The 27,761-nt window shown below is 46.1% G+C and overlaps 1 protein-coding gene across 1 annotated transcript in view; it reads left to right on the forward strand.

The window, feature by feature from the left end:
* ITGAE (integrin subunit alpha E) overlaps positions 1 to 27,761 on the forward strand; it is a 65,601-nt gene that overhangs the window by 26,034 nt on the left and 11,806 nt on the right. The window contains exons 11-23 of the mRNA XM_049787521.1: positions 151 to 218; positions 896 to 1,031; positions 2,783 to 2,925; positions 3,256 to 3,396; positions 3,915 to 4,139; positions 5,189 to 5,319; positions 6,891 to 7,021; positions 9,860 to 10,023; positions 12,468 to 12,596; positions 16,212 to 16,285; positions 24,678 to 24,810; positions 25,382 to 25,480; positions 26,531 to 26,610. Of these exons, the coding sequence (XP_049643478.1) occupies positions 151 to 218; positions 896 to 1,031; positions 2,783 to 2,925; positions 3,256 to 3,396; positions 3,915 to 4,139; positions 5,189 to 5,319; positions 6,891 to 7,021; positions 9,860 to 10,023; positions 12,468 to 12,596; positions 16,212 to 16,285; positions 24,678 to 24,810; positions 25,382 to 25,480; positions 26,531 to 26,610 (1,654 nt within the window). The remainder of the gene's footprint in view (positions 1 to 150; positions 219 to 895; positions 1,032 to 2,782; positions 2,926 to 3,255; positions 3,397 to 3,914; positions 4,140 to 5,188; positions 5,320 to 6,890; positions 7,022 to 9,859; positions 10,024 to 12,467; positions 12,597 to 16,211; positions 16,286 to 24,677; positions 24,811 to 25,381; positions 25,481 to 26,530; positions 26,611 to 27,761) is intronic.

Below are 27,761 nucleotides of genomic sequence, written 5' to 3' on the forward strand. Positions count from 1 at the left end.
ACTGAACAGAAAGAAGTGTCCTGAGCCTAGTTCCATTCCATGAAACAGGGGATTTCCTATGGGAATCAGGCCCAGAGGACCTTTCCCTGGCTTGGGGGCTCTCTTCCAGTCCCCCACAGCACTGTCTCACTGAGGTTCTTGGCTTTTCAGGAATGGTAGGCGATGCCCTCCACTACCAGCTGGCACAGATTGGCTTCAGCGCCCAGATCCTGGACAAGGTATGTGGATCCTAGTGCTGACAGTCTCATGTTAGCAGAAGGGAAAGGCTCCAGGAGCTGCTGGCTCCTGCCATCTTGTGATGACATCTCAGAAGGCACTGTGGGAAAGGAGAAAAGGGCAAAAGAAAATACTTGTTTACTCACCTTAATCTGGACCTTTGTAGTACACAGAAGAATGGCCATGTTTGTTGTTGTTGTTTTATAATAGGCGGCTTTGTTGTATGTGTTTGAATAAGCAGTTACTCAATAGAAGAGTCACCCAGACCTGCCTGTGCATGACCCCCAGTCCCTCACCTCTGGGGAGAGGCAGGCTCAGGGAAGACTCTACCTTCTGCACAGAGGAAGCAGGGATAGCGCCTGCACTGAACAGTGACATGTGGGCAGAGGTGGGCGTCCTGCAGGGAGCAATGCTGCCTCCCTCAGTCATGCTTTTTCAGAGCCTTGTTTGTTGGTATTGTGCTCTGGGATTGGTTGGTACTGTAGGGATCTTGACTCATCATACCTGAGTAACAAGGTAGGAACACAGAGTTTTTCATCTTAGCTTCCTCCTACCTCTCTGGCCAGTGGAGCATGACTTCTAACATCCAACTAGGTACACTGGGCTTCTGGTGCACTCGGAACTGGCCCTGGCCTGGGTCCTTGCAGTTTAGATGACTTTCAACCCTTACCTTCCACAGGAGCAGGTACTGCTCGGTGCTGTTGGCGCTTTTGACTGGTCTGGGGGCATACTGCTTTACAACTTTAACAGTAAAGAGGGACGCTTCCTTAACCAGACAGCTGAGGATGCCAAGGCTGCACCATACAGCTACCTGGGTGAGGGCATAACTGGAGGGCACCCTGTGGGAATGTGATTTGAAAGCTGTGGGGTGGAGGAGGAGCCTGGAGGCTGCCCAGTGTGGGCAGGGACTAAGGGGTGTGTCCAGGCTGGGACAGGGGGCTCCCAGGGATGGGCTTTGAGGGCTGCCTAGGTGTAAGGAAACTTGGAAGGTATATTAGGCTACACTAGGCTTCCTGACTCAGTGTGAAGCCTTTTGGGTGGGTTATGGGAATAGGGCCTGTTTAGATATCCCAAGGCTGAGAATTAAGAGTCTCCTGGATAGTCTGACCAGGGTTTCATCCCCAACGTTACATATGGACCCCTGAGGCTGTGATGAGTGATTCCTGAGCACAGATCCAAGAGTAACTCCTGAGCACCACTGGTTGTGGCCCCCCCCAAAAAAAACAAGGAAAAAAATCTCCCAGATGGAATCAGACCCTATTAGGTAGCACTTGGTGGCCCCTAACTAGCTGCCTTAGGAGGTACCCTTAAGAATGGGGTAGAGGGCCCGGAGAGATAGCACAGTGGCATTTGCCCTGCAAGCAGGTAGGTGATCCAGGACCAAAGGTGGTTGGTTCGAATCCAGGTGTCCCATATGGTCCCCCGTGCCTGCCAGGAGCTATTTCTGAGCAGACAGCCAGGGGTAACCTCTGAGCATCGCCGGGTGTGGCCCAAAAACCAAAAAAAAAAAAAAAAAAAAAAAAAAAAAAGAATGGGGGTAGTGAGGGGCCGGCGAGGTGGCGCTAGAGGTAAGGTGTCTGCCTTGCAAGCGCTAGCCAAGGAAGGACCACGGTTCGATCCCCTGGCGTCCCATATGGTCCCCCCAAGCCAGAGGCAATTTCTGAGCGCTTAGCCAGGAGTAACCCCTGAGCATCAAACAGGTGTGGCCTGAAAAACCAAAAAAAAAAAAAAAAAAATGGGGGTAGTGGGCCGGAGAGATAGCATAAAGGTAAGGTGCTTGCCTTCCATACAGAAGGACAGTGGATCTAATCCCGGCATCCTATATGGTCCCCCGAGCCTGCCAGGAGCGATTTCTGAGCATAGAGCCAGGAGTAACCCCTGAGCGCTGGCCAAGTGTGACCCCCCCCCCAAAAAAAAAAAAAAGAATGGGGGTAGTGAGACAGAGCACTAGTACAGTGGGTAGGGCTTTTGCCTTGCACAAGACTGACCCAGTTTCGATCCCCAGCATCATATATGGTCCCCTGAGTCATCCAGAAGTGATTCCTTGAGTGCAGTGCCAGGAGTAACCCCTAAGCTCCACCAGGTGTGGCTCCCCAATAAAAGGGGGATTGGGGTCCAGAGCGATTGCACAGTGCATAGGGTGTTTGCCTTGCATGCAGTCCACCCAAGTTTGATCTCCAGCATCTCATATGGTCCCTTGAGCCTGCAAGGAGTAATATCTGAGCACAGAGGCAGGAGCACCATCTGGTGTCCAAAAAAAAAAGAATGTGAGTGGGTGACCCCCTTTGTCGTTTGCTCCTAAGGCATATGGTGAGTAAAGTGGTGAACGTGAGTGAGTGTGTTTTCAGTGAAGCTCTTTGTGTGATCTGTATGTAAGTCTTGTCTTTATGGTAGGATGCTGATATGTGACTGACTGGTGCATGTAGGTAAATGGGCACACTTAAGTGGATTTTCAGAAGTGTATCCTTCACTATCTGGGTGCCCATAGCTTCTAGATAAAGGCATGACTAGAAGGAGGGGATACAAGGAGTGACTAAGGGATGTGCTCACCTCTCCACCCCACCAGGTTATTCTGTGGCTGTGCTGCACAAGGCCTGCGGACCCTCCTATGTGACAGGGGCACCAAGGTACCAGCAGCGGGGGGCTGTGCTTGAGCTCCAAATTTCAGCCAAAGAAACCAACTTCCTGCCAGTGCTGGAGGGCAAGCAGGTACCATCTGGTGTACAACTCTGGCCCCCTTAAGTAAAAACGAGGCCCTGGAGAGAATAGGGCAGGTTCCAGGGCATTTTTTGAGTTGGAAATCCAGTCTAGGAAGAACTCAGATTCTCTGCCTGAGCTCTGAGGTTGGGTTGTCAGTGGTTCTGAACCCTTGTGGGATATGGCTGCTCACAGTCTCCTCTGTGTTCTATGGACAGTTGGTCTGGGAAGCCCCAATCTGGACATGCAGGGAGAGGTGGAGCAGGGCTCTAGCCTGCTGAGTGAAGTCGGGGGGACACCTGCAGCACCCTTGTGAACTGAGTGAGTTCCTCCTGGGCCTAGATGGGGTCCTATTTTGGCTCTGAGCTGTGCCCTGTGGACATCAACATGAACGGGACCACGGACTTGTTGCTGGTGGCGGCTCCATTTTATCACGTGCTTGGAGAGGAAGGCAGAGTCTATGTGTACCGTCTGAATGCACAGGTGGGAGACTCATTGGTGCCTATCCAGGTGACAAGGGCTGGAGGATCTGGTCCTCCTTGCACTAAGGGCAGTGCAGAGCAGGTTGTTGGGTGGGTGGTGCCAGGTATAGTAGCTGTCCCAGTTCCTCCCATATCCATAAACGTTTTCATGGTCCTTACATCCTCATCCCCTACCTCCATAGCTATAGTTGACAGAGTGAATTTGGTTGTGATCTCACTCGTTTCCTACAATAACGGTGGGAATAACCAAAGGCCTAAGAGTAGTTCAGACTTGCCCAAATTTACCTAGCAAGTGGTGATGACCACCAAGACTAGAATGCAGTCCTCCCAACTGCTACTACCTCTCAGTGCGGGAGCAGAGGGGCTAATCTAGGTCCTGAACTACAAGGTCGAGGCCCCCACTTTCCCATGCGCTATTTGCCCTCAAATCTGAGTCTTTGGGGAATGAGAGCAGACAAGTTTAGTGAGCAGGATTCTTGCAGCTGCCTCCTTGAGTTCAGCTATCTATTTGCTTTACAGGATGGTTCCTTCTCCTTAGCACATATGCTCAGCGGGCATCCTGGAATCACTAATGCTCGTTTTGGCTTTGCTATGGCGGCAGTGGGGGATCTCAATCAGGATGGACTCACAGATGTGGCCATTGGGGCCCCCTTGGAAGGCCTGGGGACTGAAGACAGTGTCACCTTTGGCACTGTGTACATCTACAATGGATGTGAGGATGGTCTCTTCCCCAACCCCTCACAGGTGACTAGCTCCCTCTTGTGTCTGACCTCCCCCAATGTGAGCATTCAGCTCTAAGCCAGCTCCTGTCCTAAGGATGAGGCAGCTCCCAAGATGCTGGGTACAGGGGACCATGGTGTCATGCCTGCTTGGTTCCCTACCAGACCTCACCTGCAACCATCTGTGGGCAATATGGTCTGCTTCCCCATCTGGTGTTCCTCTACCTTTGCCATTTCTTATCATAAAACCCACCTAGCTATCCCCTCTGCATTCCTGTTTCCCAACCCAACATAACTGTGCCTTCCCCTGTGCTCCCCAGGATTCTCATTCTACATAATTTTTTTTTAATAGTGGTGCTGGAGATTGAATTCAGGGCCTCACATATGCAAAACTTGTACTCTGCTGCTGAATCATGCCCCCAGATCACCCTCTACCTTTCCTGGACACTCCACTCTTCTAAGACTATTTCATATTCCTCTACATTCACCTCAGCTGGATGGCCCATGCACACCACTCTCACTCCTCAGCTGCAGTATCCTTTCCCCTCAAACCAGGCTTCCTCAGGGCCCCATACTTCCCCATCCCCAAAACCTGGTATAATCCTAGCACCAGCTATCAGCCCCCACATCCTATGCTTCTTGTTCTCTTTAATCTATTCCTTTTCTCAGTGTTCCCTCTCCCAACTTGTGCCCCTCCTCCTGTCAGTCCTCTCCAAAGACTGCTTCCTGGCCCAGCTCATGTTTCCTCTGCTTCTACCACCCTGAGTCTCCAGTGCATTTCTAAAGTACTTCTCCTTGGATATGAACAACCCCAGTCTCACTCAAGGTCTCCTAGAACTCCAACCCATCCTGTTTCCACCACACTGGCCCTTAACTGTTTTCTCTTCCCCCAATTCTTTCCCAGTTGCCTTTTCCTACCCATCCCCTGGGCTTCATTTGAATGCCACTTCACTCAGGAAACCTTGTCCTTTCTCTTTCCCATTCCTAGACTGAGGGCTCCTTAAGGGTAGAGATATTGGCTGATTTGAATGAAACTAAGTAGACTGAATTCCTTTCCTACATTTTCTTCTACAGAGGATCCAGGCCTCGATGGTGGCCTCAGGACTCCGCTACTTTGGTGTGTCATTGTCTGGTGGCTTCGATTTCAGTGGTGATGGCTTGGTAGACATCACTGTCGGCACACTGGGACAGGCAGCAGTGATCCGGTAGAGAATTTTCCTACTTTCTGGGGTATCAGGACTCAACCTCTCCCAGTAACGTTCCCTTAAGTGACCCCATGTCACATGGTCATCAGCTTCAGAGTCTGCCCATGGGTTAACTTGTAGCCTTAAGCAGTTACTGAATTCCAACCTCCCTGGGGCCAGAGAGATATAGTACAGTGGGTAGGGCACTGGCCTTTCACACAGCTGACTAGGAATCTGGGTTTAATCCGTGACATGATATATCTCTTGAAGCCCTACCAGGAGTGATCCCTGAGCACAGATCTAGGAATAAGCCCTGAACACTGCCAAGTGTGGCAGCTTCAAAAGACAAAAACGAACAAAAAAATGCTGTCAGAATTCTAAGCTCCAATTTTCTCATCAGTAAATGGAAATAATAATAGTTTTTATTGATTGAGCTCTTTATTGAGAATTAAATGAGAAAATAGATGCAAATTATTTAGAACAGTGATGAGTGGTAGATGACTATTATCCTTATTTTTATTTCAGGGCTTTTGTGCTTCTAGTGAATTATCAAGTCCATGGCTCTACATAAGCTGATTCTTCACCTATCTGTCCCCACAGGTCCAGACATGCTCTACACCGTCTCACAGGCATCTCCATGGCCACCTGTCTCAGGGTCTCCCTTCCTTAGTATTCTCATGCCCTCCTACCCGTCCTGGGTCCTGCCCCAGCAGACAGTCTAACAGGCATCTTGATTTCTCTTTTTCCTTCTCTCACTAGCCCCATCTACATATTCTTTGCTGTCTCTACCTACTACCTCCATTCCTGTACTAAAAGTTCAATCCATGGTGCCCTCTTACAGTCCAAATTCTTACTCATGGTCTCCCTTTATGTGATAGACCCAGCCTGCCTGTCCTCCCTGTCATCCCCTATTATTGCTTCTGGCTGATATACTTTGGTGTGCTCACCTTCATGCTCCTCATGCCAGCCCTGGGCTTTCCCAACTCAGGCTCCATGGCTGGCCCTACTCTCTGTCTGGCATGTGTTCCTGCTAGAGCTCCTTTTAGCTGCTTCTAGATCCTCATTCTTGTTAGCAGATTTCAACATCTAGGACTCCTTATCAGTGAGGTTATTCTTGACCACCAAACCTAGATTAGCTTGTTTCATATGCCTACTCCTATTTATTTTGGGGGGGGGAGAGGAGGAAAGTCATACCTGGCTATGCTCAGGGCTTACTCCTAGCTCTGCATTCAGGGAATACTCTCTCAGGGCTTGGGGGACCAGACCATATGGGGTTCTGGGGATCAAATTCAAGTTGGCTGCATGCAAGGCAAGTATCCTGCCCTTAGTACTACCTGACCCAGTCTGCTGTTTTAATTTTAGAATAGCATTTATCAGTACATGGCATTTCCTGTTTCTCATTTATTAACTGTCTGCTTTCCCATGGAGCAACTTTCTCCTTTGTCACTTTACCTCCTGAATCCTGAAGATTCAGAACAGCCCTTGACATACTAAAGGTATTCAGTAAATACTAATGAATGAATGAACCCACCAGACATGAACCCAGATGTCCTATGGTCACTTCTCATGGGCTTTTTTGCTGTCTTGTTTAGTACCAGACCCGTGGCCTGTTTCCAGGTGTCCATGACCTTCAGTCCCCAAATTCTGCCCATTGGCTTCAATGGCAGCGTGAACATGAACCTGTGCTTTGAAAGCTGCTCTGCAACTGCAGCTGTTGAGACAGGTATGGACGGTGTCATTGTCTAGGCCATTCCTCATTGTCAGCAGAGGACAGGAGAGAAGGTGGAGAGTGTGTGTGGTGCTGGTACTTGAAAACCCCTCTATTAGCTTTGCTTAATTGGTGTTCCTTCTTGTTAAGGTGAAAGCCTCAGAAAAAGGTCCTAGTAAGTTCACACCCAAAAGGGGTTTTCTTCCTCTCCGGAATATTCAGAGTGGTGTTTCTGAAGGAGATTCAGGAAAGGCAGCTCTTCCCTACCCTATCTATTGTATTTATGCTGTGTGAGTGCCTGAGAAATGTCCTTTCTCTCTCTGATTTGCACCTTATCCTCTTCCTCCCTCGAAGTGTCTTTTGGCATGACTAGGATGGCACCATCTTCCTGCGGCCTTCTTGCTCTTTAACTTCACCTGGCTAAGGGATGTTTTCCAGAGGCAGAGTGTGGGCATGGTTTTCCTATCCCAGGTACTTACTGATAACCACTCCAGAAGAATCTCTCTATCAAAACCACTGAACTGGGCCCGGAGAGATAGCACAGTGGCGTTTGCCTTGCAAGCAGCCGATCCAGCACCAAAGGTGGTTGGTTCGAATCCCGGTGTCCCATATGGTCCCCGTGCCTGCCAGGAGCTATTTCTGAGCAGACAGCCAGGAGTAACCCCTGAGCATTGCCGGGTGTGGCCCAAAAACAAAAACAAAAAACAAACAAACAAAATCCACTGAACTTTAATCTCCCTGTCACATTTCTGGAGCTATCTGTGCTCCTGCACAACATAAAGCAGTCTCCTGGCTGACTGACTTTTCCACTAAAGAAACCATAATCCAACTTGGGGGTTAAAAATATGGCAACCCTGGCCTTTCTAAAAAAAGAGGCTGAAAGGGTTAGGCCACAGGACCTAGACAGCAGCTGCTGAAGGGCTTTGAACTGAGTCCATGTAATCTACATGGTGCTACCAGTCCTGCTATCCTCAAGTGTTACTATGGTCTCTTTTTCTTTACTGTATTATTCTGCTCCTGAGTTGCTGCTGTTGTTTTTTACTGTTGGTTTTGAGCCACACCTAGTGGTGCTCAGGGAGCACTCCTCGTTCTACACTCAGGAATTATTCCTGGCAGGCTCAGGGGACCATATGGGATACCAAGATTGAGCCCAAGTTTACCACATACAAGGCAAGTGCCCTTCCTGCTGTACTATCACTCCTGCCCCTTTTCAGCTAAGTTTCTCCACTTTTCCCAGCCTCTTCTTTTAACCCTCCCTCCTGTGGAAGAGTGCCTGGCCCCTGGGAGCCTACTGCTCTGAGATGAGGATTAGGAGGACCAGTCCATGGTAGGAAGCTTGCCACAAAGAGCAGAGTATAGTTAGAGAAGGGTTTACTATGAAAGGATGAAAGGGACATGCATAGCACCCCTTCATTAATAGTAGTGCAAACCACAATGACAAAAAAGGAGAGAGAATGAGAGAGAGAGAGAGAGAGAGAGAGAGAGAGAGAGAGAGAGAGAGAGAGAGAGAGAGAGAGAGAGTGAAGTAAAATGCCTACCCCAGAGGCAGGCTAGGGAGAGTGGGTGGGAGGGAAGAAGGCATCAGGGAGGGTGAGAAGGAAACTGTTGACATTGGTGATGGGAAATGTGTATTGGTGATGGAGGTTGTACACTGTAAGACTGTAACTTAATCATGAATAATTTTATCTGTAAATAAAAAACCTGTAGTATAAACAACCTTGTAACCATGGTGTTTACATAAAAAAAAACAGAAAGAAAGAGAAGAAAGAGAGAGAGGAAGGAAGGAAGGAAGGAAGGAAGGAAGGAAGGAAGGAAGGAAGGAAGGAAGGAAGGAAGGAAGGGAGGGAGGGAGGGAGGGAGGGAGGGAGGGAGGGAGGGAGGGGCCGGAGAGATAACACAGCGCCATTTGCCTTGCAAGCAGCCGACCAAGGAACTAAGGTGATTGGTTCGAATCCTGGCATCCCATATGGTCCCCTTGCCTGCCAGGATCGATTTTTGAGCAGATAGCCGGGTGTGGCCCCAAAACAAAACAAAACAAAAGATACAAAAAGAAAAAGGGAAGGAAAAGAGAAAGAAAGTTGCTTTAAAAGCGAAGAGGAGGGCTGGAGAGATAGCATGGAGGTAAGACGTTTGCCTTTCATGCAGGAGGTCATCGGTTCAAATCCCAGCATCCCATATGGTCCCCCGTGCCTGCCAGGAGCAATTTCTGAGCCTGGAGCCAGGAATAACCCCTGAGCACTGCCGGGTGTGACCCAAAAACCACAAAAAAAAAAAAAAAAAAAAAAAAAAAAAAAAAAAAAAAGCGAAGAGGAAGGGGCCGGGAAGGTGGCGCTAGAGGTAAGGTGTCTGCCTTACAAGCGCTAGCCAAGGAACGGACCGCGGTTCGATCCCCCGGCGTCCCATATGGTCCCCCCAAGCCAGGGGCGATTTCTGAGCACATAGCCAGGAGTAACCCCTGAGCGTCAAACGGGTGTGGCCCAAAAACCAAAAAAAAAAAAAAAAAAAAAAGCGAAGAGGAAAGTCTGTAGTCCAGCCCAAGGGAGAGGGATGTGGCTCAAGAGTGATTCAGGGGTCGGCGAGGTGGCGCTAGAGGTAAGGTGTCTGCCTTGTAAGCACTAGCAAAGGAAGTACCGCGGTTTGATCCCCCGGTGTCCCATATGGTCCCCCCAAGCCAGGGGCAATTTCTGAGCGCTTAGCCAGGAGTAACCCCTGAGCATCAAACAGGTGTGGCCCGAAAAACCAAAAAAAAAAAAAAAAAAAAGTGATTCAGGTAGAATCCAAGGCAGGCTAGGGACCCTCTACCTGGGCTTTGTTCCTATCAGCCTCATCAACCTAGTCTGCTCTCATCTCCAGGCCTCAGAAAGATGTCCATGAATTTCACATTGGATGTGGATGTGGGGAAGGAGAGGAAAAGGTTTCAGTGTTTGGATAAAAGAGCTTGTCAGAGCTCCCTTAAAAAGTGGGGCAGGGAACCCCATCTTTGTGAGTCCTTCCTACTCATTCCTGTGGAGGATGAGGTAAGTGTCTTTTATAGAGTGGGGTGGGACTGAGGTCTTCGTTGTTGAGAAAAGATAGGAAGTAAATCCAAATATACAAACTAGACAATCAAATACAATAGATTAACAACTGTATAATGTCATGGCAGAAGGAGCTAATTATACCAGAACTTAAAATTTCTCTCCTTTGCTGTGCTTGTTGCAGTGACTAGGAACTACACACAGGCCTCATCAGTGTGCTTGCACCCTAGGCCTACTATTCACCATGAATTGTGCATGGTGAACACTTTTAGTCATGGTGCTAATATGTGTTAATAGGAATTTAGCTTCTGGCTGTGCTGCCTCCCTATCTTTATCTGCGGTGTCTGCCCAGGGTTACATGCTTTAATTGTGGCACTCACACACACCTGACTGTTGATGTTGATTCTATACTCTACTGCTACATCTGGGGTCAAGACTGTACTCAATGCAGATGGGTAGCACCAAGATCAAACTCAAGCACTCAGGAATTATTTTTGGTGTAGCTTGGGGAACTAACTGTATGGGATGCTGAGGATTGAACTCAGGTTGACTGCATGCAAAGCTAATGTCCTATTTGCCTTTCTGTTGCTCCACTATCTGAGGGCCCTTATTTTAACCAATATCAGAAACACTGAATGAGGGAAAGTAGAAATAGAAAGACCGAACTTAGTTTTTTTTCCTGACAAAGGTGATTAGAGGCATAATCACAGATGTATTTGTCAGGACTCAGAATCTGTCAGGACCCAGAATTTTGAACCTATAAAGATTATTTATTCAATTTAAAAAACCCACATTATGTCCTGGTTACATATCTATCCCCACAGCAAGTGGGTAACATATCTCTGCTTACATGCCATGACTATTCATTTGATTATTAAGGATAATTTCTTTGGCCATACCCTGTAGTGTTAAGGGTTTACTGCTGGCTCAGCTCAGATCTCTCCTGGCAAGAATGGATCATATGGGGTGCCAGGGACCAAACTTGGGTCCTATCCCAAGTGGATAAGGCAAGTGCCCTATCCACTGTACTATCTCTTCAACTCCTCCTCCTTTTTGCTTTATCTGCCAATGTGATATCTAAATGGCTGAAGAAAGTAATTTCCTAAAATTTTTGATCCCTGGTGCCACCCATATGTGCTGGGCGTGGTCCTGAGAGCTCTGCTGGTTTAGTAATAGAGTGTGTAATCTGTTGTACACAGATGTATGTGTGAGTGCCACAGCATCATAGCAACCCCTAGTGAGATCAGCACCAGAACATGCATGGAGGAATGTGCTGGTGAGCACATGTGCAAGCAACACAACTGAAAAACTGCAGGGGTGGAGAGACAGTATAGTGCTAAGGAGCTTGCATTGCATGTGGCCAGCCTTTGTTCAATCCTCTGCACCACAGTGGGTCCCCCAACCCCTGCCAGGAGTGATTCTGAGCACAGATCAGGAGAAAGTCTTGGGTACTGCTGGATGTGACTAGCCCCCCCAAAAGACAATAATAACTGTCCAGTCCACTGGTGAGGATCACAAGTGTGCAAGCACCACAGCCAGGTGTGAGCCGGAGTCATCACAACAGCAGCAACACAGGGAGGAAAGGTGTAGGTAAAGCTCCTTCATGGCAGAAAGCCTTAATTAAGCAAGGAATGCAAGTGATACCAAGAATAATCTAATAAGGAGATTTAGGTAGTCTTCTCCTAATGTGTCCCATGCTTCTTTGAGCAAGATTTTTGGTCATTATTTGTTTATTTTATTTACTTGATGTTTGGGTTTCACACACTACGCTCAGGGCTTAATCCTGTTTCTGTGCCCAAGTACCATTCCTGGAGTGCTTGGGGGAACCTATGGGGTGCTATGGATTGAACCCAGGTTTGTTATGTGCAGACAAGTGCTTTAACCCCCAGACTATCAGTCTGACTTGAGAAAGATGCTTTGTAAACACAGATATTCACATTTCTTTTTTTTTTTTTTTGGTTTTTGGGCCACACCCGGCGGTGCTCAGGGGTTACTCCTGGCTGTCTGCTCAGAAATAGCTCCTGGCAGGCACGGGGGACCATATGGGACACCGGGATTCAAACCAACCACCTTTGGTGCTGGATCGGCTGCTTGCAAGGCAAACGCCACTGTGCTATCTCTCCGGACCCAGATGTTCACATTTTGCCTTTTGAAGAATGCCTGTGTCATTTTTACTCTGCTATAATTGATTTCTTGGTGATCGGGGCTGAAACTCCAAGGCGCTCTGAGGTCTGTGGCCAGAGCAGGTCAGAGAAAATTCTTCCAGTGATTTTGGTAAAAGATGCTGCCTTTCAGCTTAGCTTCTTTGGAAGATACTTAGGGTTTCTTTGTCACCGCTTAAGTGTTTATTTCTTATCACAACTCTATCACAATTAACAGTCCTCTCCTTGTCATTTTGTGTTTCCACCCCAACCCATTCCATCCTTGAACTCCTGGGCCTGCAGCTCTCAGAGGAGGACCACTACTCCAACATCAGCATCCAGGTCAGCTACCAACTCCAGACAGCTGAGGACTCTGGGCACTCTCCCCAGCCTATCCTGGACCTCTACACAAAGCCTGCTGCCCTCTTCCAGGTGACTTCCTACAGCTACAAATAGACCATCCTGGGGAGCCATCTTTCCCAAACTACCTGGTCCCTAGCCTCCAAGAATGGAAAGTGGTAGATTGTTCACAGTAGGAAAGGAAATAGAGCTCTGAGATAGAATGGCTGTTCCTCCTAGCCCCTCAATGCTGGGCAACAAGTCTCAGCTTGACCTCACGAACCTGGTTCCCTGTGTCCACATAAAGTGTGTCCCATGCCTCCAATGAAGCATGCTGTTAGTGAGGGCTGGACTAGAGTCCACATGCCAGCTGCTCTGATAACTGCTGTACCATCCAGTCGTATGGGGTACCTGGTGTGCAGAGCTAGAAAGAATGAGACAGAAACCTTACTACTAACTGATGGTCATTGGCAACTTTATTAGGGCTCCCTCTGCCTTTTGTATTCTGTCCTATTTGCCTGATCTGTGTGATATTAATGAGAATAGTTAATCATGAGGGTTGGAAAAGAATAGGGGAACAAAGCTGAAATAATGGGGACTAAACTAAAGATGCTGCTGCAAGGAGACAGAAAGCCAGATACTTGTATAAGAAAACCAAGGATGTTTGTCTCCAGCTTGGTCTATTATGATTATGTTGGGAAGGATCAGCTCCATATGAATATGTGTGCTAGGTTCAATGTCATCTGGGCAGGCTATTTCCAAACAGACTGCTTTCGTTTTCTTAGTTTCTGGAGCATTTTCATGGATGACCATATCAGAATGCTGGGCCTCAGTCATGCCTGGACTCCAATACCTGGCCCTACTTGCCAAACCTGTACCCAAACCAGGCCAGGGGTGTCCTAACGGATTTTTAATCAGAGGGGGTGGTAAGATGTAGTTATAGTTCCTGACTCTAAGGGGATTCATACAAACTGGGGGGGGTAATAAGGCTCCATCAGTAAGTAGATTATTGGAACTAGAGAAATACAGTATACAGGTAGGGCATTTGCTTTGTACATGGCTGATCTGGGTTTAATCTCTAGTTTCTTATATGGTTCTCTGAACACAGAGCCAAGCGTAAGCTCTAAATACTGCTGGGTATGGCCATAAAACACCCCCCCAAATATATTATTAGTTTTATATATATTATTTCTTATCAGCAACACACCATAACAAGCTGAGCTAGCTGGCTACCCCTATATTTCATTTTTCTTTTGAGGGGGTCTTGGGCCATGCTTGATGGTACTCTGGGGTTATTCCTGGCTCTGTGCTCAGGAGTGACCCTTAGCAGTACTAGAGGAAAGAGCTGGCTTCACCACATGCAAAGCAAGGAACATATTTCCTGTACTCTCTGGCTCCATGTTTTCTTTGTTTGTTTTGAGCCACACACAGCAGAGCTCAGGGTAACTCCTGGTTCTGCACTCAGGAATCTCTCCTGGTGGGCTTGGGGGACCATATGAAATACCAAGTATAGAACCTAGGTCAGCTGATACAAAGCAAACACTCTACCTATTGTATTATCATTCCAGCTCCCCATTTTTTGTGTGTATGAGTGAATAAGGGAGTGTTTGTGTGAATGTATATATGTATGAATATGTGTGAGCATGTGTACATGTGTGCTTGGGTGTGTATATGTGTGTTGATTGTGTGTGTGTGTGTGTGTGTGTGTGTGTGTGTATGGGTGTGGGTGTGGGTGTGTGTGTGGGTGGAATTGGGCAGTGAACCCAAGGACTCATACAGGCGAGGCATTTGATCTTTGAGCCACACCTCTGGCCATATTCTGCTTAAAAGACTTTTTTTTTTTTTTTTTTTGCTTTTTGGGCAACACTCAGTGGCGCTCAGGGATTACTCCTGGCTATCTGCTCAGAAATAGCTCCTGGCAGGCACGGGGGACCATATGGGATGCTGGGATTCGAACCAACCACCTTAGGTTCTGGTTTGCTTGAAAGGCAAACACCGCTGTGCTATCTCTTCGGCCCCTTAAAAGACTTTTAATTTGGAAATAGTTGACTTACTAAAAAGTTCAAAGAATAGTTCAAAGAATTCCCATGTGTTCTTTACTCATATTTTCCACAGATACCTATATTTCAGAAGCACCTCAGGGTAGCTTCTAGACATGGTGCTTGAATTCAGTACTTCAGTATATTTTCTAGAGAACAAGCAAAAGATGCTTATCAATTATGTGGTACAATTTCAATTTTAGTCCATAAGTATCTTGTTTTTGCTTTGGAGTCACACCTGGTGGTGCTTAGCAGCTATTTCTGACTGCTTTGAAGTTTCTCCTTGCAGTGCTGAGGGGACCATACAGTACTGGAGACAGAACTCTTTTATCTGAATAGCCTGCCCTGACCATTTAGCTATCTCTTCGGCCCCTGCACTCAGGAATCACTCCTGGAAGGCTCAGGGTGCTATTATGGGATGCCAGGGATCGAACCTGGGTTGGCTGCTTACAAGGCAAATACCTTACTCACTGTACTATCACTCTGGCCCTCTCCTGCAATTGAGACGATGCATCTATCATATTTTTGTGATTTTTTTTTTTTTTTTTTTGGTTTTTGGGCCATACCCGTCGGTGCTCAGGGGTTACTCCTGGCTGTCTGCTCAGAAATAGCTCCTGGCAGGCACGGGGGACCATATGGGACACCGGGATTCAAACCAACCACTTTTGGTCCTGGATCGGCTGCTTGCAAGGCAAACACCACTGTGCTATCTCTCCGGGCCCATTTTTGTGATTCTTATCTTAAGTATTTTTTTGATAATTTGGCAAAGGGATCTAAAAAAGATTATTCACCTATAAAATGGGTAAGGAAAAATGGTTTGGTGTTAGGTTAGACAAGTAGGTTTTTTTTTTCCCCAGAGAATTTTTCTAGCTGGGAACATAGCAGTTTCACCCCAAATCCTCTTTTACTGGGTTTGGTTGAAAGAGAACAATAGGTTATGAGGCTACAGTAAGAACAAAACTACATAAAACTTCTCTAAACTCTTAACCCAGTTATAACACCTTTCAGACTTCTGCAAATTTACCTTCCTTTTCCAGCAAGGGGTCTCCTGTCTAGCTTTAGATTCCTATTCCAGCTCTAAGTTACAGTAATAGTCTATGAACAAATAAAGTTGCTGAAGTGATAGCTGGCTGTGGAGGAGGGAAATAAAGAGGATATACAGATAAGGAGATGCCTGCCTTTTCTTCATAATAAAAACAGACTCAGGTCCTTTAGAAAATCTAATTTTTCAATTCAGAGTGGAATTTTTTTTTAAAACCTTCAATGGTCTTTAGGACTCAACATGACTTTCTTTCTTTAAAAATTTTTTTTTGGTTTTGGGGCCACATCCAGCAATCCTCAAAGGTTACTTCTGGCTCTTATTGGGAATTACTCATGATGGTAATTGAAGGAACATATTGGATGCTGGAGATCAAGCCTGAGTCGGGTAGGTACAAAGCAAATGCCTTCTTCACAGTACTCTCACTCCAGTGCCTCAATGGGAGACTTAATTTGCTTTAGTATGAGTGTATGGGGAATAGTTAGCCTATAGCAAAGATGAGCCACAGCAACTGAGGGCTTCACAGTCCTGGATCTGGACAATATTTCATTAGGTATCTCCATTCGTGCTAGGAGGTGAGGTGGGCAGAATTGATAGTGCCTTGACTGATCCTGCCTTCTCTATTTTCAGCTACCCTATGAAAAGGACTGTGAGAATAAGCTGTTCTGTGTTGCAGAGTTACAACTGATCACCACCATCTCTCAGTAAGTTGGATCTAGTAATACAGTTTGTGTAATTAACTTCTTCATGAAGGATTACCTGGGCAACTCCCCCATTCATCCCAGGAGTAACCCCTGAGCATTGCTGAGTGTGGCTGAAACCAAAAAGTAATAAAAGAGGGGCTGGAAAGATATAGTACAGCAGGTAGGGCACTTGCCTTACACACGGCCAAACTGGGTTCGATCCCCAGTCCCCCATATGGTCCCCCAAGTCTTCTAGGACTGATTCCTGAACTCAGAGATATGTTATCCTGAGTAGATCTTGGTGTGGCCCCCAAAATTTTTAGAAAAGAGAGTGATACTAATATTATGATACATCCAAGGCTAGGACCCTGGTTCGAATTCCAGCACTAAATATGGTCTCTGGGTATGGCCCCTGAATACAGAGCCAGGTGTGGCCCATAAATGTCAGGTTTGACCTAATCTCCTAACACCTCCAAAATCCACTTAACATCTATCCTAAAACACAAAAATATTAATTGGACACCCGTGTTCACTGAAACACTAGTACAATAACCAGGATATGGAAATAGCCCAATTGTCCAATGACAGAGTAGCTAGGGCCTTTTCAAACTTGGTGCTTTCTTAGGTCGCAAGGTCATTTTACACGAGGGTGATGTAGCAGACAGATAAATGGATAAAGAAGTGAAAAATATACACAATGGGGCTGGAGAGATAGCATGGAGGTAGGGCATTTGCCTTGCATACTGAAGGACAGTGGTTCGAATCGCAGCATCCCATATGGTCCCTGAGCCTTCCAGGAATGATTTCTGAGTGTAGAGCCAGGAGTAACCCTTGAGCGCTGCCAGTGTGACCCAAAATCCAACATATATATGTATACATACATATATATACACACACAATGATAAATCATATAAAATAATATAAAATCATACAATTCATTACAACTTGAATGGAACTGGAGGGTATCATGTTAAGCAAAATAAGTCAGGGGGAGGACAAAATGACAATGATCTCACTCATTTGTGCTATACAGAGACACAAAACAAGGGAATAGTCTGTGTTATATAACAACACATTCTTGGTCCTGAATTACAAAAATGAGAATACCAAACATGATATGTGGAAGCAGGAAAGATACTGAAGCAGGCAGGTGTTGCCTTGCTGAATTCAATTCCAAGCACCCCATATGGTCTCCCAAGTCTTTCAGGAGTGATCCCTGAGCACAGAATCAAGAGTAAGCATCAAAAAACAAAAATTAAAAACCAAGCAAGGGAGGGGCCGGGCGGTGGCGCTGGAGGTAAGGTGCCTGCCTTGCCTGCGCTAGCCTAGGACGGACCGCAGTTCGATCCCCCGGCGTCCCATATGGTCCCCCAAGCCAGGAGCGACTTCTGAGCGCATAGCCAGGAGTAACCCCTGAGCGTCACTGGGTGTGGCCCAAAAACCAAAAAAAAAAAAAAAAAAAAAAAAAACCAAGCAAGGGTATGTGTGTGGAGACATGAAGAAATAAATTGAAAGTAATATAAGGATACTAGTAGAGGTGTGGTAACCATGATTTTTATATACAAAGTATGTAAACTAAACTATAATAAATAAAAATCAAAACATTTCTTCCTATATTACTTAAATTGTGCTATCCAGTATAGCAGCTACTGGTCATATGGATATTTAAATTTAAGTTAAATGAGTTGAAATAAAATGAAAAATTACTTTCTCAGTTGCACCAGGCAAATTTCTAGTGCCCAATACTCACATATTATTAATGATAAATAACAACATAGATTAAAAAAAAAAAACCTTTCGGTTACTGAAAAAGTCCTATAGGGCCACACTGAATTTTAGACTGATATAAATGCCAAAAACTGAACTGGGAGTCATTTGAGAATGGTTTTGCTGGTTATCTCTGTGTGTGTGTGTGTGTGTGTGTGTGTGTGTGTGTGTGTGTGTGTGTGTTGTTTTTGGGTCACATTCCGTGATGCACAGCTTACTCTTGACTCTGTACCCAGAAATTACTCTGGGCCAGGGGACCATAGGGGATGCTGGGGACAGACCTGGGTTGGCCATGTGCAAGGCAAGAGCCTTACCCACTATATTATCACTCTGACCCCAGGATATATATTTTTTTATTTTGGGGGACCAAATTGGCAGATACTCAGGGATTACTCCTGGCTTTGTGCTCAATAATCACGTCTGGTGTTGTTTGAGGACCAAATGTGGTTTCAGGGATTGAACCTAGTTCAGTTGTGAGCAAATCAAGTGTTCTCTCCAAAGTACCATCTCGCTGGCCCCAGAAAGAGTGGTTTTTGGAAAACAGTGCAGGGAGGAAGAAATCATGTTTCATCATGGACCTTTCGGTGAGGTCCTAAATCAAAAAACAAAACGAAACAAAAAAGCCTTCCTAGCTACTAGTGCTGTATGGGACTGGAGATGATTCTGACAGCCAATTGGCATTTGTGGGAGAAGTAGACTGTTCTGGTTTCTGGTAAACCTGCTCAGAGGCATTTGCAGGGCATGCATTTCAATTGTGGCCACTGCTCATCATCAATTAGCACTGCTCATCTGGCTCATTAAGGACCCAATTCAAGACTTTTGAGTGCTCTGGCATCCAGCCTAACAAGCAGACACAGCTGCTTCCAACAGGGAATTAATTATAGTCAAGGGTGGCTTGCAGCCTTGTGAAGGTTATAAGAGCCAGCAACCACAGCTGGCTCTCTATCTCCCCTTAGTGGACAGAGCAGAGGCTCTTTATTCAGAAGTATTAAACTTTTACCAGGCCTTGTTGATTTTGTGGACATGGGTCCCCTAAGGAATCTAAGAAATATGATAGCGGGCCTGGAGAGATAGCACAGCGGCGTTTGCCTTGCAAGCAGCCAATCCAGGACCAAAGGTGGTTGGTTCGAATCCCGGTGTCCCATGTGGTCCCCTGTGCCTGCCAGGAGCTATTTCTGAGCAGACAGCCAGGAGTAACCCCTGAGCATCGCCAGGTGTGGCCCAAAAACCAAAAACCAAAAACCAAAAAAAAAAAAAAGATAGCCCGTTCTCTGGTAACACTGCATATTATACCTTAGTGTTTACACTCAAGGCTCTCTGAAATTGTGCCCAGTTTCCAGGTTCAGCACCCTGTTAAAAATCCAGTAAATCTTAGGTCTTTCTTGGACCCTGCTTGTTATATCCAAAACTGAAATCATTATCTTGTCTATACCCCTACTCTTCCTCCTGGTTCCCTCCCTCCTGAAGAGGGAGGACACCTACAATAGACACTTGGGTCTCCCCCCCCTTTTTTGGGGGGCCACACCCGTGTGATGCTCAGGGATTACTCCTGGCTAAGTGCTCAGAAATTGCCCCTGGCTTGGGGGGACCATATGGTCGGGAGATCAAACCATGGTCCTTCCTTGGCTAGCACTTGCAAGGCAGACACCTTACCTCTAGCGCCACCTCACCGGCCCCTGGGTCTCCTCTTTGACTCCATTGTTCTTTTACTCTGACAGAAAGTGCAGCTTGACCACTTCTGATTTCTATCCTTTCTCTCCAGCCCCACCATGACTATATTATGTCAAGTGTGTAACATCTTGTAGATATGTTTTTTTTTTATTGTTTTGTTTTATTTTTGGGCCACATCTGGTGGCACTCAGGGGTTACTCCTGGTTCTTTAGTCAGAAGTTGCTCCTGGCAGGCTCAGAGAACCATATGGGATGCTGGAAATCGAACCCAAGTTTGCAAGGCAAATACCCTACCTCTGTGCTATCTCTCTAGCCTCACAGATAAGTTTTACAGCAGCTCTGACTGTCTCTGTCTCTCAGACCTCTCCAGTTTATCATATCACTTTTTTTTTTGGGTGAGAAAAACCATGCATCCAGTTGTTTTCCAGAGCTTCACATTCTATCTTTGAACATTTCAGAAGAGTAGAACGTACTGTATTTTTTGTACCATTAGACACACTTTCTCCCACTCCCAAAAGATGGGGAGGGGGGAATGTCTATGAGTCATATTATGGAGTGAATGCTGCCTGGCACTGAAGCCTGAGTGCAGGGTAGAAGAGCATAAACTAACTGACATCTGCAATGTTATCCCCTTTTATTGCACAGACGTATCACATAGTATGAGCAATCAGGTCAACCACATATAGAGCTTTCGTTTAAGACTATTTAATCACTGCTGCGACTTATTTTTTATATTAATGAAAAAGTATTTTAAAAATGTTTATTTTCTGATGTAAAAAAAATAGGTAAATGTTTAACCAGCTGTGGGCTGGAGTATTGTAAATATACTTTGACTTCACAGGCTGGTTGTTCCCAGCTGCTGTCTCTTGACAGCGTCTCGCGTTGCACCATTTGCTTTAGAATATTTTTTTCTAGGCTGGAGAGATAGCATGGAGGTAAGGCATTTGCCTTGCATACAGAAGGATGGTGGTTCGAATTCTGGCATCCCATATGGTCCCCTGAGCCTGCGAGGAGCGATTTCTGAGTATAGAGCCAGGAGTAACCCCTGAGCGCTGCCAGGTGTGACCCAAACCTCCTCCCTCCCCAAAAAAGAATATTTTTTTCTTATTTTCCTTGTCTATAAACTATGTGTGTCTTATGGTCAGATGTGTCTTATAGAGCAAAAAACACAGTAATTTGGCTTGTTAATATGCTTTATTTCCTGTAGATATTACTGGGAGTGCTTTTCTTTCTTTCTTTCTTTCTTTCTTTCTTTCTTTCTTTCTTTCTTTCTTTCTTTCTTTCTTTTTTTTTTTTTTTTTTTTTTTTTTTTTGGTTTTTGGGCCACACCCGGTAACGCTCAGGGGTTACTCCTGGCTATGCGCTCAGAAGTTGCTCCTGGCTTGGGGGACCATATGGGACGCCGGGGGATCGAACCGCGGTCCGTCCAAGGCTACCGCAAGCAAGGCAGGCGCACCTTACCTTTAGCGCCACCGCCCGGCCCCCTACTTTTCTTTCTTTCTTTCTTTCTTTCTTTCTTTCTTTCTTTCTTTCTTTCTTTCTTTCTTTCTTTCTTTCTTTCTTTCTTTCTTTCTTTCTTTCTTTCTTCTTTCTCCTTCCTTCCTTCCTTCCTTCCTTCCTTCCTTCCTTCCTTCCTTCCTTCCTTCCTTCCCTCCTCCCTCCCTCCCTCCCTCCCTCCCTCCCTCCCTCCCTCCCTCCCTCCTTCCTTCCTTCCTTCCTTCCTTCCTTCCTTCCTTCCTTCCTTCCTTCCTTCCTTCCTTCCTTCCTTCCTTCCTTCCTTCCTTCCTTTCTCTTTTTTTTTTGGTTTTTGAGCCACACCCGTTTGACGCTCAGGGGTTACTCCTGGCTATGCACTCAGAAATCGCCCCTGGCTTGGGGGGACCATATGGGACGCCGGGGGATCGAACCTCGGTTCGTCCTATGCTAGCTCTTGCAAGGCAGACACCTTACCTCTAGCGCCACCTTCCCGGCCCCTGGGAGTGCTTTTCAGGGGCCACAGAGTATTAGCATCAGCCCATCTTCAGATCTTGTCTCTCTTCTCCAGATGAGTAGGTTCATGTTTTTTTTTGGTTTTGGTTTTTGGACCACACCCGGCATTGTTCAGGGGTTACTCCTGGCTGTCTGCTCAGAAACAGCTCCTGGTGGGCATGGGAGACCTTCTGGGATGCCAGGATTTGAACCAACCACCTTCGGTCCTGGATGAGCTGCTTGCAAGGCAAATGCCGCTGTGCTATCTCTCCGGCCCGGATTCATGTTTTTGTTTTTGTTTTTGTTTTTTTTTGGGCCACACCCGACGATGCTCAGGGGTTACTCCTGGCTGTCTGCTCAGAAATAGCTCCTGGCAGGCACGGGGACCTTATGGGACACCGGGATTCGAACCAACCACCTTTGGTCCTGGATCGGCTGCTTGCAAGGCAAACGCCGCTGTGCTCTCTCCGGCCCCAGATTCATGTTTTAAACCATAGTTTTCCTTTCTTTTTTGGTGGTGGGGTCAGAGAGAGGAATAGTTCTTTAACACACCCACTGTTGCTTAAACCACAAATTTTAAAATGGAGGTGTTCATGGGGTTGTAGAGCTAGATCTTTTTGTTCCCCGGCATTCTATATGGTCCCCTAGCCATGGCCAGGAGTAATAGGATCCTGAGTGCAGAGCCAGGAGTAAACCTTGAGCACTGCTGGGTGTGGCCCCCAAATAAAAAATTTAAAAAAATAGGAGGACCTGAATGTGTGTGGGAGGAGTGGGTGTTGGTTTGGCTTTTGGGGCCTCCTAAGCAGTTCTCAGGGGACCCTGGCCCTCTGATGGTAACTGGTTAACCTCATTGTAAGGGACCCAGCATGCAATGCTATTTGAGTCATGTAGGGCTAGAAATTACCCAAGGCCTTGCTTGGGGATCTCCAGGGCTATACCTGGTATTGGGAACCATGTGCTACTGGGTTTCAAGCTGGTATTTGTAGCCTGTCAGGTAAGTACTGACCCATTTACTATCTCTGTGGACGGAATTTCAGTGGAAATACAGAGGCCAAGGGGATAGGGACAGAGTTTCTTTTGCTCTACTAATAGTACTGGGATAGGGAGGTTGGGTCACACCTGGCAGTGCTCAGGGGTTACTCCTGGCTCTGCACTCAGAAATCACTCCTGGCAGGCTCAGGGACCATATGGGATGCCAGGATTCGAATCACGGTCCTTCTGCATGCAAGGCAAATGCCCTACCTCCATGCTATCTCTCTGGCCCCTCCACTAATAGTATTAAGAGTATCTGAATTTTCACATACATACATACATATATATGAAATGGATAAAGGGTATACTCAAGTACCTGATCATAAGTAATCATAGTGAACTCACCAAAGGTAATGGAAACAAAGAACATGAGAACTAGACTTTAGTAGGAAGCTTGCCTTTGGATGTGGGGAGAGAGGGTTAGACAGGGAAGGGAACACTTATGAAAGGAAGCGGCCACTTTGGAGGAAAAGGAGGGCATGTGGGGTGTGGGAGGGTAATTGGGGAAATAGATGAAGGGAAGTGGATATTGTGAAGGGAATGGTGTTGGGAACTCAATGATGAATAACTGTAAATCACAGAGCCTCAATTAAAAAAATAATAAAACAAAGAGAATTTAGAAACCTCTTCCCAATTCCTTTTTTTTTTGGGGGGGGGGGTCACACCCGGCAGCGCTCAGGGTTTACTCCTGGCTCTATGCTCAGAAATCGCCCTTGGCAGGCACAAGGGACCATATGGGATGCTGGGATTTGAACCACCGTCCTTCTGCATGAAAGGCAAACGCCTTACCTCCATGCTATCTCTCCGCCCCCCCCCCCCAATTCCTTTTTGAGGCTGCTATATCTCAAATTAATCAGCCTTTCTTGACTGTTTTCTTTCTCTCTTTTTTTGTGTGTGTGTGGGTACACCTGATGGTGCTCAGGGCTTACTCCTGGCTCTGCACTCAGAAATTGCTCCTGGCAGATTCGGGACCATACAGATGCCAGGAATTGCACCTGGGTCAGTTCCATGTTGGCCGAGTGCAAGGCAAGACAAATGGCAAAGTACTATCACTTCGGTTCCTGTTTTCTTTCTCTAGCATAGAACCAGGAGTAAGTTCTAAGAATTGCCAGGTGTGGTCCCCAAGCCCCTTCCCCCCAAAAATAGACCATTTCAAATTATTATTTTGAAGATTGAGTCCAAGGAGCACTTAACATGGTCCCTGGCACATGGTAAGCACCTGGCTCTAAGCCAGTGCTTCTCAATTATTTTCTGTCATACCCCCCCCCCAGGAAGAAGAAAACATTTTCACACCCCCCTCGTGACTGTAAATAGTATCTTTATTAAAAAAACTAACTTGCAAAACAAAAATATGTAAGATAATTTGAGCTGATTCTGGATTAATGGCTACAATGAGCACGTTTTGCAATGCATAGCTTTTCGAAGCGGGGTTTGAAGCAAGACAAAGCAACTCTCAGCTCCAGAGACAGAGACATAAACACGGGGCTTAGCTTGTTATGACAGTGTTTGCCAAGGTCAAACACGGCCCCCTTTATGGAGCCTCGAGTCCCTCTGGGGGGGGCACCCCACTATTTGAGAACCACTGCTGTAAGCACAGAGAGTCATTACTGGTATATCACATAGTAACTGAGATGAGTTTGATAGTACAGAGATTTGCTGAAATGAGGGGAAGGATTAAGTGTGTCCTTTCATCAATTTATCTAAGAAGTTAGTGAAGATTGTTATTATGGGCCAGAGAGATAGCATGGAAGTAACACGTTTGCCTTGCATTCAGAAGGTCGGTGGTTCAAATCCCGGCATCCCATATGGTCCCCTGAGCTTGGCAGGAGCAATTTCTGAGTATAGAGCCAGGAGTAAGCCCTGACCCAAAAACCAAAAACCAAAAACCCAAAAAAAAAAAAAAAGAATGTGTTATTAAATTGCATCAAGGTTTTAACAAAAGTAGTAATGTGTGTCTGTTTGTCTACTGCATGCAGGCAGGAATTGGTGGTGGGTCTCACAAAGGAACTGACCATGAACATCAGCCTAACTAACTCTGGGGAAGATTCCTACATGACAAGCATGGCTTTGAATTATCCCACAAACTTACAGTTAAAAAGGATACAAAAGGTAACTAAGATGCAGTTGGAGAAATATGCCATTCATGGCTTTCTACCTTTTTGAGGCTTCTCTAACTGATCTCTCTACCCTGTCACCCTGATCCATTAAATACATGCATATTAACTACGAGGCCCCTCCAATTCCAACTCTCGACGTTGCTGATTCAATCAGGCCGGTCCTGGACAACTTCAGAGGTGCCATTTTTATGCACACTCACTTTCCCTGCCAATATTCTTTTTGTTCTGGGGTCACAGTCAAGTGTTCTCAGGGCACGGTCCAGGGCTGAAACTTGGACCTTATGCTTCTGTAGCATGTGCTCCAGCCGGTAGAGTGCTCTCTTGGGTCCCATAGGTCTTGTATTTAAATCCCTCCACCATGACCTACCAAGTCCTGCCAGCCTGTGACTATGAAAGGGACCAAGTTTTTTTTTTTTTTTTGGGGGGGGGCAAGTTTGATAGCTGTTTGTGTTTGTCCCACCAGTGATTCTTGTATATGAAGGGGAAAATATCAGTGAATGTTTGCTGAACTGTATGCAGAAACTACCTCTGCCCTTCTGACCTAGTGTGTTCTTTGTTAACAGCCACCAACTCTGAACATTCAGTGTGAGGATCCTAAGCCCATTGCTTCTATCCTGGTCATGAACTGCAGGATTGGTCACCCAGTACTCAAGAAGTTATCTGTGAGTCTACTGCTTTTTTAAAAATTTAATTATTTATTTATATTTGGGCCACACTCACTGGAACTCAGGGGCTTTTCCTGCTTTATGCTCAGGAGTGACCCCTGGGCAGTGCTGATGCCAGGGTTTGGGACCAGGGTTGGCCACATGCCAAAAAAGTGCCTAAACTCTGTCAATCTGATCCCTGTGACACTGTTTTGATGTACTATTCTCACTACCTGGAGTCTTCTCCATCCCAATTTCACTTGAAATTGTTGTCTTCACTTGAGTTGGTGTCTCCACATTTTTTGTTACTATACAGTTACTCCATAACTGCTTAGAAATGCCACAACTAAGGCTGGAGCGATAGCAGAGCGGGTAGGACACTTGTCTTGAATGCAGCCAATCAGAGTTCAATCCCAAGAACTCCCTAGGGTCTGTTATGCCCACCAGAAGTGATTCCTGAGCAGAGCCAGGAATAACCCCTGAGCACCACTGGTGCTCACTGATAAAAAAAAGGAAAAAAGGAAAAAGGAAATGCCAAGACAACTCTGCAAAGTCACAGGCTTGGAAAGCAACTACAGGCACACTGTTGTCTCCCACCAGCAAAACAATGAAGTCGTGGGGGGGCGGGGGAATGTAGGCATATCCTAGCACTCAGAGCATTATTCCCAAGGTGAGTCGTTCACCTGACAAGGATGACCTTAGTCAATGGAGCATTTCAACTGTAAAAGGTGGGCAGTACTATCTGCCTTGCTTATTTGATACCAACATCCTGAGTTTTGCAAGAAATAAGTGGATAATGGAAGCATACTGTTATAAACAAAGAATATGAATTGTTTCCTAGGTCTTTTTGTTTGTTGATATTTTGGGGGGAAAGCCACAACTGGTGGTACTCGAGAACCATATGGGATGTCGGAGTTCAAACCTGGGTTGGCTGCATGGAAGGAAAGTGCCTAACCCACTATACTATCACTCTGATTCCTGTTTCCTAAGTCTGTATAGCTAGTGAAGAAGTTTTGAATTTTAAGTGGTATATAGCAAGGAACCAAGTCATCCTTTCTGTTTTGTTAGGCCAATGTCTCAGTAGTTTGGCAGCTAGAAGAGAAATACTATTCAGGCAGGACTGCTGACATCACAGTGACAATTACCAAGTAAGTAGAGCCTGTATCAATACATGTCCAGACTCTGGCCTGGGAACAAATGTCCTCTCTTCCTGGAGTGTCCTCAGAAGCCTCCCTCCCTCCTTGTCCTTGCAAATGAGCCTCAGCAAGTCCCGAAGACCACTGTTCCTTGTATTGGCTTGGCTTTCCCTTCCTGGTCTCAAAAATACCAAAACTTTCTTTGATTGACATAAAAAGATGGAGTAATCCTGTAGTCATCTTCCTGGCAGAAAAATGTCCTGGCTCTTCCACCATGTTCCATAAGAAAATAATAGCTGCTGATACTTCCAGGTAGTCTGGTCCCAGATGATACTTCTGTGCCTTTTGCAGATGGAAGATGAGGCACACTCTCCTTTCTGCATGAACAACAGCAGCAAATGTAACCCCTACACCCTCTGACAAAAATGACCTAATTCCTTGTCTTAAGCTTATCAAACTTTCAAGCCACCACATTTGTTTCAGATCTATAGGTCATGGGTATTTCAATATTTTATAGTAGTGTCAGTCCAATAGTATCACAGAAAATCTCATGGGAAAGTTACACACTTTTTTTGTTTGTTTGTTTGTTTTTGGGCCACACCCATCTGATGCTCAGGGGCTACTCCTGGCTAAGCGCTCAGAAATTGCTCCTGGCTTGGGGGAACCATATGGGACACCGGGGGATCGAACCGTGGTCCTTCCTTGGCTAGCGCTTGCAAGGCAGGCACCTTACCTCTAGCGCCACCTCACCGGCCCCAAGTTACACAGATTCTACGAAGCTAAGTGAGCCTAAAGTAACACAGAAGACTCAACTAGCACCAACTACAGCCCAGTAAATCCTTAGACACTGACTTCAGTAACACTGTGGAGAGATAACAATCACTTTGAATTGACTCATGTTGATATAAGTTTTAATAATTCCGATTGCCTTTGTGTTGTGACAAGTGGAGGCAAGGAATGGTAGTGTGTAGGAGATTGGGGACACTGGTCAAGGAAGATTGCACATGTGGTGAGACTGGTGTTTGAACATTTTGTGCCTTAAATGACTATATTATGAACAATTTGTAATTCAAGAGGTTAATAAAATTAGGGAAAAATATGGTGTACTCTAGCAGAATGAACCTTCAACTAGAATTATAATTCTGATTCAGTCTGCAAAAGTA

The sequence above is a fragment of the Suncus etruscus genome, chromosome 1, assembly GCF_024139225.1.
Source record: "Suncus etruscus isolate mSunEtr1 chromosome 1, mSunEtr1.pri.cur, whole genome shotgun sequence".
In the NCBI taxonomy this organism is placed as follows: domain Eukaryota; kingdom Metazoa; phylum Chordata; class Mammalia; order Eulipotyphla; family Soricidae; genus Suncus; species Suncus etruscus.